This window comes from Vipera ursinii, assembly GCF_947247035.1.
Source record: "Vipera ursinii genome assembly, chromosome: 1".
Lineage (NCBI taxonomy): Eukaryota > Metazoa > Chordata > Lepidosauria > Squamata > Viperidae > Vipera > Vipera ursinii.
Genome location: NC_139512.1, coordinates 304,841,351 through 304,855,383, shown reverse-complemented (window position 1 = coordinate 304,855,383; position 14,033 = coordinate 304,841,351). Strand labels below are relative to the sequence as shown.

General features: G+C 42.2%; 1 protein-coding gene across 1 annotated transcript in view; it reads left to right on the top strand.

Moving 5' to 3' along the window:
- Positions 1–9,341, top strand: part of CNIH3 (cornichon family AMPA receptor auxiliary protein 3) — a gene marked incomplete at both ends in the record, with an annotated part of 78,871 nt that extends 69,530 nt beyond the window's left edge. Inside the window, 2 exons of the mRNA XM_083351802.1 lie at positions 8,050–8,162; positions 9,194–9,341. Of these exons, the coding sequence (XP_083207928.1) occupies positions 8,050–8,162; positions 9,194–9,341 (261 nt within the window). The remainder of the gene's footprint in view (positions 1–8,049; positions 8,163–9,193) is intronic.
- Positions 9,342–14,033: the final 4,692 nt, after the last annotated feature.

Below are 14,033 nucleotides of genomic sequence, written 5' to 3'. Positions count from 1 at the left end.
TAGGCAAGTACACCGGGGCCCCCATATCGTTCAAGCTTAACTCGAACGTCTCCCCCGTTAGGGTCCGGCCGCGGCGAGTCCCGTTTGCGCTCAAACACAAAATCGAGCGCGAACTAGACAAGTTGGTGGCCCAGGGAATCTTACAGCTTGTAGATGGAGGGGAGTGGGAAAACCCTATCGTGACCCCCCTCAAATCCAACGGGGAAATAAGGATCTGCGCCGACTATAAGTGCTCGGTGAACCGCGCCCTAAACCCGCACGCTTACCCGGTTCCCGCGGTCAGCCACGTTCTCGCTTCCCTCCAAGGCGGCGCCATTTTTGCAAGGCTCGATCTTGCACAGGCGTACCAGCAACTCACGGTCACTAGGGAAATAGCTGACATCCAAACCATAGTAACCCATAGGGGGGCGTTCCGGGTGAACAGGCTGCAGTTTGGAGTCAGCGTTGCTCCCGGCATTTTCCAGGAGGTTATGGAAAAGACACTCAAGGGCATTCCAGGAGTCTGCCCCTATTTTGATGACATCCTGATCGCAGGAGCATCAGCAGAGGAACTGGCAGGGAGGCTTAGGGAAGTGCTGGCAAGGCTGTGCACAGCTGGCCTCAAACTCAAAAAGGAAAAATGCAGCATAGGCGTTCCTTCCACAGAATTTTTGGGGTTCAGAGTAGATGCCAGGGGAATCCACCCCACAGAATCCAAGGTGAGGGCCATCAAACTAGCACCCACACCCAAGAACAAAGCAGAGCTTCAGGCATTCCTGGGTCTGCTGAATTTCTACCATACATTCCTCCCACACAAGGCAGCCATCGCTGAACCGCTCCACAGGCTGCTAGACAAACAGGCAACATGGGCCTGGACGGCCACCCATGATCAGAGCTTCAAGGCCCTGAAGGCATTGCTGTCGGACAAGTCCACAGTAACCCATTTCATCGAGTCCAAGCCCATTTGTATCGCCTGCGATGCATCCCCTTATGGTGTGGGCGCTGTCCTAAGCCACCTTGAGCCCAACGGGGCACAAGTCCCCATAGCATACTATTCTAGGACACTGTCTGGAGCAGAAAGAAACTACGCCCAAATAGACAAAGAAGCCCTGGCAATCGTGGCAGGAATCAAGAAATTCCACGATTACTTATATGGCAGGGAGTTCACTGTCTTCACGGACCACAAACCACTCCTGGGCCTGTTCACCACAGACAGGCAAACCCCCCAGATTCTGTCCCCCAGGATGCTCCGGTGGTCCATCTTCCTTGCAGCATACAATTGCAAGCTGGTACACAAGCCAGGGAAGGAGATGGGCCATGCAGACGGTCTAAGTAGGCTCCCCCTAGACGCACACGACCCAGACCCAGCACCAGCCACACAGATCCTAGCCCTGCAGGAACTACCCGAGCGCCCAGTTCTTGCCAAGGACATTGCCAGCCACACAGCCACAGACAACATCATGGGCAGGGTGCACTCATGGGTTTGCACAGGGTGGCAGGAGAAATCTCCGGGACCAGAGTTTCAGGCCTATTTCATTAGACGCGATGAAATCTCCACACACAAAGGGTGCCTCCTTTGGGGTAGCAGGGTCATCATTCCACCCGCACTACGCGCCAGGGTATTGGACTCCTTACACGAAGGGCACCCGGGGGTGGTCAGGATGAAGGCACTGGCTAGGAGCTACCTCTGGTGGCCTGGGTTGGACAAGGAGGTTGAGGATCGGGTCAAGGCCTGTTATACGTGACAGAGATCCAGGCCAGAAGTGCCACATGCACCAGTACACCGGTGGGAGGCCACACACACGCCATGGTCCCGCATTCACATTGACTATGTGGGGCCATTCCAGGGTCAACTATTTTTAGTAGTGGTGGACAGTCACTCCAAGTGGTTAGAGGTAGTCCCTGTCCCCAACATGACCTCGGGGAGGACAATCCAGGTGCTCAGAGCTCTCTTTGCCACACACGGCCTCCCCGACGTAATTGTGTCTGATAATGGGCCTCAGTTTACTGCTGCTGATTTCCAGGCGTTCTTGAAGGCGAACTGGATTAGACACGCCACCTCTGCGCCTTTCCATCCATCTACCAACGGGCAGGCCGAACGGATGGTAAGGACGACCAAAGACGCACTCCGGCGCATCATCAGCGGGGACTGGCACCATAGACTGGCCAAATTTTTACTAGCCCAACACACAACACCATGCGTGGCTACCGGCAAGAGCCCAGCAGAACTGCGATGGGGACGGCACCTCATCACCAAGCTGGACCGCCTACACCCAGACCAGGTAGCAGCCGAAACCGGTAGGGCAACATCACCATCATCACCATCATCACCATCACCACCAGCATCACTACCATCACCATTGCCATCATCACCCACACACAGGGTCCTCAACCTGGGGGACCTGGTCTGGGCAAGGAACTATGGGGCTGGACATCCTTGGGTTCCGGGGACAGTGGTCGGGAAAACAGGACCCCTTTCGTACATTGTAGGGGTGGAGGGGGACAGACGCATAAGGCGACACATCGATCAGCTCAGAGGAAGAGTCCCTGAGCACGTCACACACGCCCCTGAGCGCGTCACACACGTCCCTGAACTCAACGCACACGATCAACAGGAGGACCACACTCCAGGAGGGGTCAACCCAGCTGAGGACGTCACAGGGCAGGGACCAGAGGAGGAGGACTTCCTGATGCCGGCTCCTTGCAGCCCTGCACAAAGGCCTCAGGAACCCACGGTCCAAGCCCAGGGGCCAAGCACACCCAGACGATCCACCCGTCCACACAGGACACCAGCCTACCTGTCGGACTATGTGTGCAAGTGACCCTCACACAAGGACACCACTGTTTTTTTTATATATATACTCATAGTTATAGTAGTTGCATGTTGTTGTTGTTATGTGAGTCTTCTCTAAGGGGGGAGGGGTGTTATGTATGCAGGCATCTGCATAGCAACAGCCATCAGGGGGCGTTGGCCTGGACAGTTTCGGCAGGAAACCTAGGGCCAACCCCATTGGCTGTTAGCTTACCTGGCCAGGTATATAAGGAGGCCAGGTAGCCCTCATTCCTCAGTTCACTTCCCCTTCCAATAAAGAGCTGAACTCACACACCGGCTGGCGTCTCTCTTGCGTCGGACCCACTACACAATACCAGTTACATTATACAGGACAAGATTAAAGCTGGATGGTAATTTTATTAATGGTTTTGGGGAACAAAACAATCCATAGTCTATAAACTATGCCTTCAGGTTTACAGACTGAACGGGTAATATTTTCATTAAGTTTACCAAAGATTTGTAAGAGGCATGGCAAACTTGAATTTTCAGAAAGTTTTCGTTGTGGTTAAAAATATTAGAAAGAAAGAAAAATGAAGCTGGTATAGCTTTGCAACAAATTGCAATCTAAGATGGAGTGTCTCTTGGAACCAGTGGCGTAGCGTGGGTTGTCAGCACCCGGGGCAAGCACCCGGCCGCTGCACTGTCCCTCCCCCAGATAGTCCCTCGCTCTCTCTCCGCACCACATCGCACCGCACGCCTGGCACCCCCCTCCACAGTGGGCGGTGACCCGGCGGCTCGGATCGGATTCGCACAGCCAGCACTGCAGTGAGAAAGAGTGAGTGAGCCAGGCAGGGGCAGAGAGCTGCAAGTCCGAGCGTGCCCCCCCCGATGTTGCGCCCGGTGCGGCCGGCCCCCCCTGCACCCCCCACGCTACGCCACTGCTTGGAACTATGGGAATTGTACTGAATGTAATGTATTGGTAAGATTGTTGGATTCTAACCAAAGAGGTCCTAGTTTGTGGCTGTTCAGCTGTTTTATGTTGTTCGCGTTGCATAATGTATGTTTGTAGCCATTATCTCTCCCTGATTGTTGGAAGGATAACATTAGAAAGTGTTCAGGATGCAACTTGTGAGAATTAGAGAAAAAGTAATCCAATATTTTACTTTATCTAAAAATCATTAGGCTGAATTGAAGATCTCTTGAATCTCCTCTGAAGGCTGACTCTGGATGGAGGAAAAATGAGACTGCCAAATCATTCTCATGCTAACAGATGCAAGCAGGATCACTTGCTTTCTGGTTTGCTTCAGTAGCTCTTTCATTTGGCTTTTAAGCCTTTATATATTTTTATAACAATTAGTGCTTGGATTCGCTTGTTATTCTGTTAACTCCATATCATCTCTTCCTCTCTGTCATCTTTGTATGACCTGTAGAAAATTTTATGCATCTGACAAATGAAATTAACCAGAAATAAAAGAAAGAACACCAGGAACTTTGCATAAATTTTTCAGTAGACTTCTTAAGCTTGGTATGGAAAGCCGCTTGACTTAGGGCCAAAAATATTTTTATTATCATAGGTCATGTTTCTGTGTAACGCACATGTGTTTTCCCTACTTTCTACTTGTTTTCAAGGATCTGTTTAAAATATAGATATGTTATAAAATATTACATTTAAGCCAGAGCTAAGGCTCAGATTTTTGTAGGTCCCCTGGAAGAAAAAAAAGAAAATCTTCTATTTGTGTCTGATTCACAGAACATACTGCTGGCAAGCCACCTGTTGAGAGATTGCAAAGCTTGCTACCTGCTGTGCTGCCAGGTGGGCCAAGTGAAGTCACACACTGTTTATGCAGGCATCACTGCTGGGTTGTGTTTGGCAGATGACCCAATTTTCTTCACAGTAAACACTTCTGTCCCAAACATAAACAAATGCTGCAGATATAGCAAGCTATAGAAACATATTTCAAATGAACAAGATATGGGGTCAGGCTGGACCAGGAGGTGCAAAATCAGTCACTGAGAGAGAAGAGAGGAATTCAGAACCATGGAATAAGTTAGGAGGCAAAACTGAGATTCATGCCAGCAAATCAGAATCAGAGAACAACTCTCTGTCTCCAAGCAAACCAGGCTAAGGACTTCTTCAGGAAAGGGTACCTTTAACAAACAGCAACCTCAAATTGTTGGTTCCCAAACACATTTCCTTGCTCCATCTTTCTTAATGGGAAAAGGGAAGGGTGAAGAAGTGGTGGGAATTTCTGTCTCAAAAGATTTTTACCTTGTGGCTTCAACAGACTGCTTCCTCGGCTGCAGTTGGACAGTTGGCTGAGCAGCAAAAAGAGAGGTATAAGAGTGGAGAGTCACAGAAGACACTTAGCTCCCTATTACTGGATGCCGTGAAGTAGAGGCTGAACAGCAATGCTCATATCTGAGTTCTTGTTCTGAATAGGATGTAGTCTAAATAGTCCCTTTTAACTTGGCGATGCTATGCTTCTCTAGCACTATACTGTACAGTTTATCATGCTTGCAACCAATTTTCTCTTCACTGTTGCTCATCTGTTGCCAAAAATTAAGCTGTGAATATATTCAAAATTCTTCAGGTTTTGATACTAATTCCTCATCTTGTACATGTTCTGTGAATAGGCCAGATATGTAACTGATGAACTTATGATGCAGATATAATCATCTTTATGTGTTCCGGTTCTTGTTTTTAAAAACTCAGAAAGAATTAATTTTTACTAAGAAAGAGTTAGTGTTGATTATCCTCCAGATATCATGTCATTTTTTAATCACAAATTGTAAATTTCTTACTTACAAAACAGACAAAATTAAACATTTTAATGTGTTTCTAAATAGTGAAAAAAAATCCCTAGCTTATATACAGGTAGTCCTTAAATACAGATAAGCTTAATACAGGGTTAAATACATATAGTTACAATGGCAACTGGGACCAAAATTTCCATCACTAATGAATGAGGTCGTAAAGTACAGCTACATCCCTTAGCAATGGCTAAGTAACTGCAGTCTCAATTGCTGTCATTAACTGAATTGCAGTGGTTGTTAGGTGAGGACCTCTTTGCAATTCCTGCCAGCTTTTCACAGCCAAAGACATTGGGGAAGCCAGAAGAAGTAGCAAGTCATAGGTGGCTCACAAGCAGGCCAACATTCAAGTAACTGACTGCTGCTAGGGGGAAGAACATGTGGGGGTGCAGAGGTGGCTGGAGTGGTGAAGGGTGAGTGCAGCTAGATTTGGGGTGGCTGTTGCCAGGAGGGAGAAGGAATAACATGAAGAGGGGAAGGCATGGCATAATTAAGGGAGAATGTTTAAACCAAATTTAAATTTAAATTTTAAATCAAATCAACCTTTATTGTCAGAGTACAACATGTGTACAATGAGATTAGCTGAGCCTCCCTTCGTGCACATCCCCCCCAACACAATGAATCCTACTAACAAACACATAAACTTATTGCACCATGTGAACTTATTGCACAACGCGCCGGCCCCACAAGTGTATCATACTATGTTGACATGAAGTTATTTTCCATTCAGGAGTCTTACAGCCCATGGTAGAAACTGTTCTTCAGCCTGTTGGTGTGGCTGGCTATGCTTCTATATCTCCTATCCAATGGTAGGAGAGTGAAGAGGTGCTGACCAAGGTGTGAGTCATTCCTGAGAATTTTCCTCACTCTTCTAAGACAGCGGGCCCTGTTGTCTAGTGGTATCGGGACAGCCCATGATGTTTTGAGCTGTACTCACCACCCTCTGTAGTGTCTTTCTATCCTCAGCTGTCAAGCCAGCATACCACACCATAATGCAAATGTGAGAGGGTGCTTTCTATAGTGGACCGGTAAAAGGAGTTCATCAGTCGTTGTTCCACTTTGTTATTTTGAAAGACCCTAAGGAAGTAGAGTCTCTGTTGTGCCTTTCTGGCCACCTGGGTTGTGTTGATTTCCCAGGTGAGATCTTCGCTGAGGTAGAATTTAAAGGAGGAAACTCTCTCCACACAGTCCCCCTCGATGTAAAGTGGGGCGGGTTCCTCTCTTTTCTTCTGGAAGTCTAACACCATCTCCTTTGTCTTGCTGATGTTCAGGTGCAGGTTGTTATCTAGGCACCATGAGGATAATTTTTGAACCTTCCCCCTATACGCTGTTTCATCTTCACCTGTAATGAGACCCAATACGGTGGTATCATCTGTCAACTTAATGATCGCAGTGGATGGGTCAGATGATACACAATCATGCGTGTACAGTGAATAAAGGTAGGGACTGAGCACCCAGCCCTATGGCGAGCCAGTGCAAAGCTTCAGGGAGGTGGATGTGACAGACCCGACCCTTACTGTTTGTGGCTGGTCCCTCAGAAAGTCTCTGATCCTGTCGCAGATGGAAGAGGGAAAATCCAAGTCAGTCAGCTTTTCGATAAGGATGCTTGGCAGAATAGTATTGAAGGCTGAGCTGTAGCCAGTGAAAAGCATCCTGACATAGTTTCCGGGTTTCTCCAGATGGTTCGGAACAGAATGTAAAGCAGTAGCTATAGCGTCGTCTGTCGACCTATTCCCCCTGTAGGCAAACTGATGTTTGTCAAAGTCCGGCAGGAGGCATGTCCTAAGGTGTTGGAGAACCAGTATTTTGAGCATTTCATCACTACAGATGTTAATGCGATAGGCCTGGAGTCGTTTAGGCAGTTAATTGTCTAAATGTGTGAGAGTGAGAGGAAGGGAGGCTTAGGGAGGGTGTTGCGGGTGCATGAGTGGTGTGTAGGCATAGTGAGACTTGGGGAGATTATGCAGGGGTGTGCAAGTAGCTGGTGCAAGTGCAGAGGAACTTGGTTGTATGGATGGGAAGACTTTCCTCAGTGACTTGCAACTTTTCCTGGCAATTTCCCCATTGAGTTTATCAGGAAGCTAGAATGTAGCTTGCAAATGGCAGTCATGTGATTGTGGGGTGCTGCAACCAGTCGTAAGTATAAGCCAGTTGCCAAGCACCCAGATTGCAATCATGTGATTCGGGAGTACTGGGATGGCTGGTTGTAACCATCATTCATTTAGCGCTGTCATAACTTTGGATGAATGCTGAACTAATGGTCATAAGTTGAGGATGACCTATAGAGAGAAGGATAGATGTGGCTTGGATTCAGGATTTATGTTGTTCAGAATCACAATACTATACAATGACTCTTCAAATATATGTAGACCAACTGATGTAATAGACTAAAAGATTTGCAAATATAACTGATCTTCTGGCAAGGTAATTATTTATGTAATTTATCTTTAACCTTATAATTCTCTCTTTGTTTCCTTTCTCTTTAGTTAGTGTTGCCAGAATATTCCATCCATAGCCTTTTCTGCATAATGTTTCTGTGTGCTCAACAATGGTTAACTCTGGGCTTGAATATTCCCCTGCTTTTCTATCATTTTTGGAGGTAAATCTAACTCTATTTTGATTCCTTTGTGTTCACAGATTTGTCTCCTTTACCTCCCTGGCAGAGGACTTTGTGTTGTGAGTAGCTGCCAGACAGGTAGAAATGTAATAAATATATTTTCTTACATGGAGATGATGCTGTGAAGAGAAAACTGTATCTGCTGTGAACTGTAAGATTGTGTTAATTTTTCTACTTGACATGGGGACATCAAGGGCATGGGTACATCCAGCATGTAAAGCATTGTCTTCTGATGTAGTGAGCAATGCATAGAATAGGGTCAGGCCTCATGACTTGGTGACAAAGTCCATGTTATACTTATATGTTAAAGATACCAGGAGTGACTAAAAGATACTGTCTGGCTCTCTTACAGCATAGACTGTAATGGACCAGAAAGATATTTTTTCTAGCATTTCATAAAACAAAAGAGCCATTTTGGTTTAGTCATTAAGGTACTAGACTAGGTATGGAGAAAATTAGGTTCTAATCTTGTCTGGCTAGGTGAGACCATCTTCTTCAGCTGTAGGAATGATGCAGTAGCAAACTGCTTTAAAAATGTTTCCAAGAAAACTGCATGGACTTGATTATACCGTTGTCAGGAATTGAAATTGAGTCACAAGACACAAATAAAACAATTATAAGGCAACTTCATAATTCTATTCTAGTGCTCCTTCATCCATGTATGAAGAGAAAGAAGGCACACTCTATGACATGCAAGAGACCTTATTCTTATCCCTCATTGTGGCCTCACAGGCTTTCCCAGAGGGAGTTAATTTTCTTGTGGTCTTGTGGTGTAGACTCTCCTTTGGACTTAGAAACTTGTGAGAAGAGAGTTTTCTAAATTTTGCAAAGAGCTTTGCACAAATAGAAAAGATTCTTCCCTGTACTTTAGCCTCATTGCATAGAGGTCTGTGAGGTTGTGACAAGAATGAAATATGAAGCACTTTGGGAACAGAACACCCAATTAAAGACCTTCTTGTGGCTTGATTTTAGTGAGAATCTTGAAGATTTTCTTATGTTCTCTTTTCTTTCAGGTATTTTCATTGTCCAGCAGACAGCACAGAACTAGCCTATGATCCACCTGCAGTGATGAATGCAGATACCTTGATTTATTGTCAAAGGGAAGCCTGGTGTAAACTAGCTTTCTATCTCCTCTCATTCTTCTACTATTTGTACTGGTAAGCATGGCCTCATTTCTTCTAAAAGGCAATTGGTAACATTTAGAAAATTTCTTTCCCCTCTGGGTGCTGCATTGCCATTCTGTCTGTTGAAGGTTCCTAGGGGGAGTAGCTTCTACTTGCTCAAGGGCTATCAGGTTGTTAACAACATTACCCAAATGTTAACCATTAGGTTGATAAAAATCAAAGGACAGTGACAATCTGTTTTTGAATATTCCTCAGCATAAATTCCCTCTCCCTTTTTTTTTGACAACCATCAGTCACTATAATGTGATTCTGCCTGCCTAATCTCATTAAGAAGACTAACCAGATCATTCAAAAGATCATAATTTATATCGTATATTCAGATCTTTTTGCTATAAATAACAGTAATTATTAATTTACAAATATGGAACTTGGGGGAAAAACTGCTATGAATGGCTTTTTAACAGCAGGATTTGGGAATTCTGTTTTTATATTAACTTTATAATGCTGTACATCAGAGTGATAGTTTTATTTTTCTTGTTACAAATAAGAGAGCTGCCTAGCACTAGGCATCAATATTTGTTCACAAACAAGTTAGTGAATGTCTGTATGTGAAGCAGCAGACTGTTCCAAATGAAGCACATTTCTCACTCTCAGCCAATAAAACATATTCCCTAAAATGCACTGTAAAAACTAGTACTGTATTTCTAAGAAGGCACTTTTACTACTAAGGCTATCTATTATGGCTGCTCTATTTAAGTGATGTGCAATCTCATTTTAAGAGCATTATTTGGTATATATACCAATATTAATTTTATGCTTTATATTTACATATTGGCTGTATTTCGAAAGCATGATTCCAGATTGTGGATAAATCAACAACATAACTTATGGGAATCATACAATAAATACGTTGTATGCATTAAGTGTTCAGTCATTAATTTACCTATACAAATTGTTTATTAGCGGTAATAAATGGAGAAAGAACAAAATAAATAAAATAAATTACATTACTGTCTGTCCTGCATTTGGGACAGCATTTGGCAATGCAGGAGAGAAAAAAAATCAGATTCAGGCTAGTAGAATGGTAAAGTTAACAGATTTCAAAGGGATGGAGAAATATCACATTATAGCTATATTCAAAGAAATAACAACAACAACAACAATAATAATAATAGTTGGAAGGGACCTTGGAGGTCATCTAGTCCAACCCCCTGCTCAGGCAGGAAACCCTATACCATATTGGACAAATGGCTGTCCAGTCTCTTCTTAAAAACTTCCACTGTTGGAGCATTCACCACTTCTGGAGGCAGGTTGTTCCACTGATTAATTGTTCTATCTGTCAGGAAGTTTCTCCTTAGTTCTAGGTTGCTTCTCTCCTTGATTATTTTCCATCTGTTGCTTCTTGTCCTCCCTTCAGGTGCTTTGGAGAATAGCTTGACTCCCTCTTCTTTGGGGCAGCCCCTGAGATATTGGAACACTGCTATCATGTTCCCCCTCGTCCTTCTCTTCGTTAAAGTAGACATACCCAATTCCAGCAACCATTCAGTTAGTCATAGCTTCTTATTGTTGGATCTGATAACACACAATCATACTAACCAAACCAGGGGTCACCATTCACAGAAATATCTCATGAACAATAGAAGAGAACAAATGTAGAACAAATGTAGCTGAGGGTTAAACTGTGAAGTCCTTGATGTTCTGTGATCTTAGTTGTTTTATTACCTGACTAATAACATCATCATTGCCAGTGAGTATGGGGTTTGCTCCCTGTTTATATGCAATATCTTGCCCTATTAGTGTTGACTTTCTTCTTGGTAGTTCTTTAATTAGGGCATTGTTCTTGTCTCGTTTGTTTGTCTGGTACTAATCTCTGTTTATCTGGATGTTGGTTGCTGGGGAGGATGTGTTCTGATCTTTTTGTTTCCTTCTTATATAGAGATAAACCACATTTATACATCATTCAAAAAAGGCAATTTTTAAAAAAGCTGCATGTGTCACAGTCAGAAACAGATTTTGCTTACCCCTTTCCTTTAAAATCCAGATCAGTTATTTCTCGTGTTCTAGATGAGTGCATATTACATATACAAAAATTTTCCTGAAATTAAGTGAATATGGATAATTTCACAATGGAATATCATCTTATGAATTCATGCATGCAGCCCTGAGCTCCATGGAAGAAGTAAATGCACAATTAGATACCATCTACAATATAAAAACAAATCATTATATGTAAAAATTATCCTATTACATTTAATTACTGCTGTAGCATTGAACAAGTTTCATTTGGAATTGTTCTACAAAACAGTGTTTTATAGTTAAGGGTATTTTTAATGGATTCCACAGTGTAATTATATTTCAAAAATTACATTGCAACTCTTTAAGAAATTCTCACTAATAATTGTTCCATCTGTCCCAGAGGAAAAAAAGAGAATCAAAAAAGCAATATTTAAGTATAAATTCTAAATTTATCTGAGAGTGAAAAAAATTCAGAGATGATAAAAATTCCAGAGATCAACTTTCAGAGCTGTTTTGTAAGGAATGTAGTGACAGTGTCAGATTTTTGAAGAAAATGGAAATTGTAAAGAAAAAATGTATTGCATATTTTCTTGTTAGCAGTGTTGAGCCCATTGCAATTTAAATATAGGCTGTAGAGATACAATGGTAGCATGCTCCCCAGGTAAAGAACTTCATCGTATAAAATAATTTATAAAAATAAAAGAGATATGCATCTTTCAAGGCATCTTTTCATATTCTTCTTTTTTCTGTTTATGTTCAGCATGATCTACGCTTTAGTGACTTTCTAATTCAAAGATTATGTAAATGACTGAAAACAAAGGTGACCGTATCCAGCCTACAATGATGCCTAATACTAAAAGACAGCAACAAAATGGAAGTTTTAAATCCAGCAGCCATACAGGATATAAAAAAGCGAGAGATAAAGCCTTACAAGAATAACAGGTGACAGCACAAGTGGAAAAAAATATGAAGTGATGGATAGCTGAGCAAGCTCATTTTCTTCTTTCTTTCCTTCCTTCGTTTTTTTTATTTCCCAGGATAAAGCAAACTAGGTATTTATAATGTGTGAAGTAGACAGTTTCATCTGCATGTGATGGAGTATGACTTTTATTATATTAATTTATTTTCAGAGTGCAGATTCTGCCACAAACAAGATTGTTTCTGTATCCCTTTTCCCCTCCGAGGGACTTGAAAGCAAGGCAACTATCCTCTGGACCTGTGGTCAAGTAGATGCAGATAATATATGTCTGCAATACTCTGCATTCAATCATATGCTGGAGAAAAGTTGGGAAACATTTGGCTTTTTGTGATTTTGGTGACTGAAGAAAACATATCTTGGGAGAACCAGGGGCCAAAACACATTCAAATTGCACTCAGTTATTCTTTGTGGTTAATGATAAAGTTCCAACTATTCTGAATTAGGGTAGGTAGTGCAGTAAAACAATATTATGTTATATATTAATAATACAGTTATGTCAAGCACTCTATAATATTGCATTCCTCCTACTGGAGGAAAAACATGTCCTAGTAATGTAATGAATGCTTCAACAATGTTTTACAGGCTGCAGTACATAGTAAAAGGGCCAATTTACTTTTGTCTGGAGTTCTGTCAAATCAATAATAATAATTTCAGTTGAATTAAAGTTAACAGGATTCCTCCCTTCCCCTTCCTTCCTTCCTTCCTTCCTTCCTTCCTTCCTTCCTTCCTTCCTTCCTTCCTTCCTTCTCCATGTATTCAGCAGATCTACAACATGGGTAGATGTTGCAGAACAAAATGCTGATTGTTTTTCATTTTGTGTACTATCTTTCAAATTTTGGTTTGAGATATGCTCACAAAGACAGAAAAGATTGGTGTTGGCATATTTAAAGCTACATTCTCAAACGTATTTGTTGGAGATAAAGCCAATGAAGTTTTCTATATGAAGAACTGCCATAGCTTATGATTTTTGAAGAGAGAAGAGATAAATAGTGTAGTAGCCTAAATTCTTAGCGGGTGGGCCACATTTGCATTAATTGATAAAATATATTTTATGTTGAAAAGAGTGGAACGGCTTATTTCTTCAGCCCCTCTTTTTTCCCATTAATGTGCCTGCCAACTGCAAACTGAAATCATACAGTACAAAACACTGTCCTGGAAAGAAGGAGAGACTGATAGTGCAGTCTGTATTTTTTAAAAAATAATTTTAATATTTTTTGTTTTATTTATTTAAAATATCTATACAGCTGCCAATTGTATGCAACATAACCATGAGCAGCTCGAAAACAATAGTAACTACAATAAAAAACATAAAAACTAACACACAACTTTGCTAAGGTACAAACAAAATGTGAAAAGAAATTATGGAAAGAAATATAAGAGATGGAAAGTGAAACACATTTAATAATAAAAAAAGAAAGAAAGTGAAACACATTTATTCAGCTCACAATTTTATACCTGAGCTTGTAATGCCTATCAAATAGTATATTTTAAGTTCTTTGCTACACCTAAGCCTAACAGATCTTGATAAAACAACAAATTCTAAATTTTTAGTAAACATGCATGCTTTATGTTCTCATGAAAAGACATAAAGCAAGCTAACTCAGAAATTAGCTCCATTATATTCATTGGTTCATATTCCCAGATATATCAGTACAGGATTGTTATCGCAGTGAACATTTTCTTGAGAACAAATACTATTTATTGACTTCAGCATGAATCTTAGTCTCATCGCCT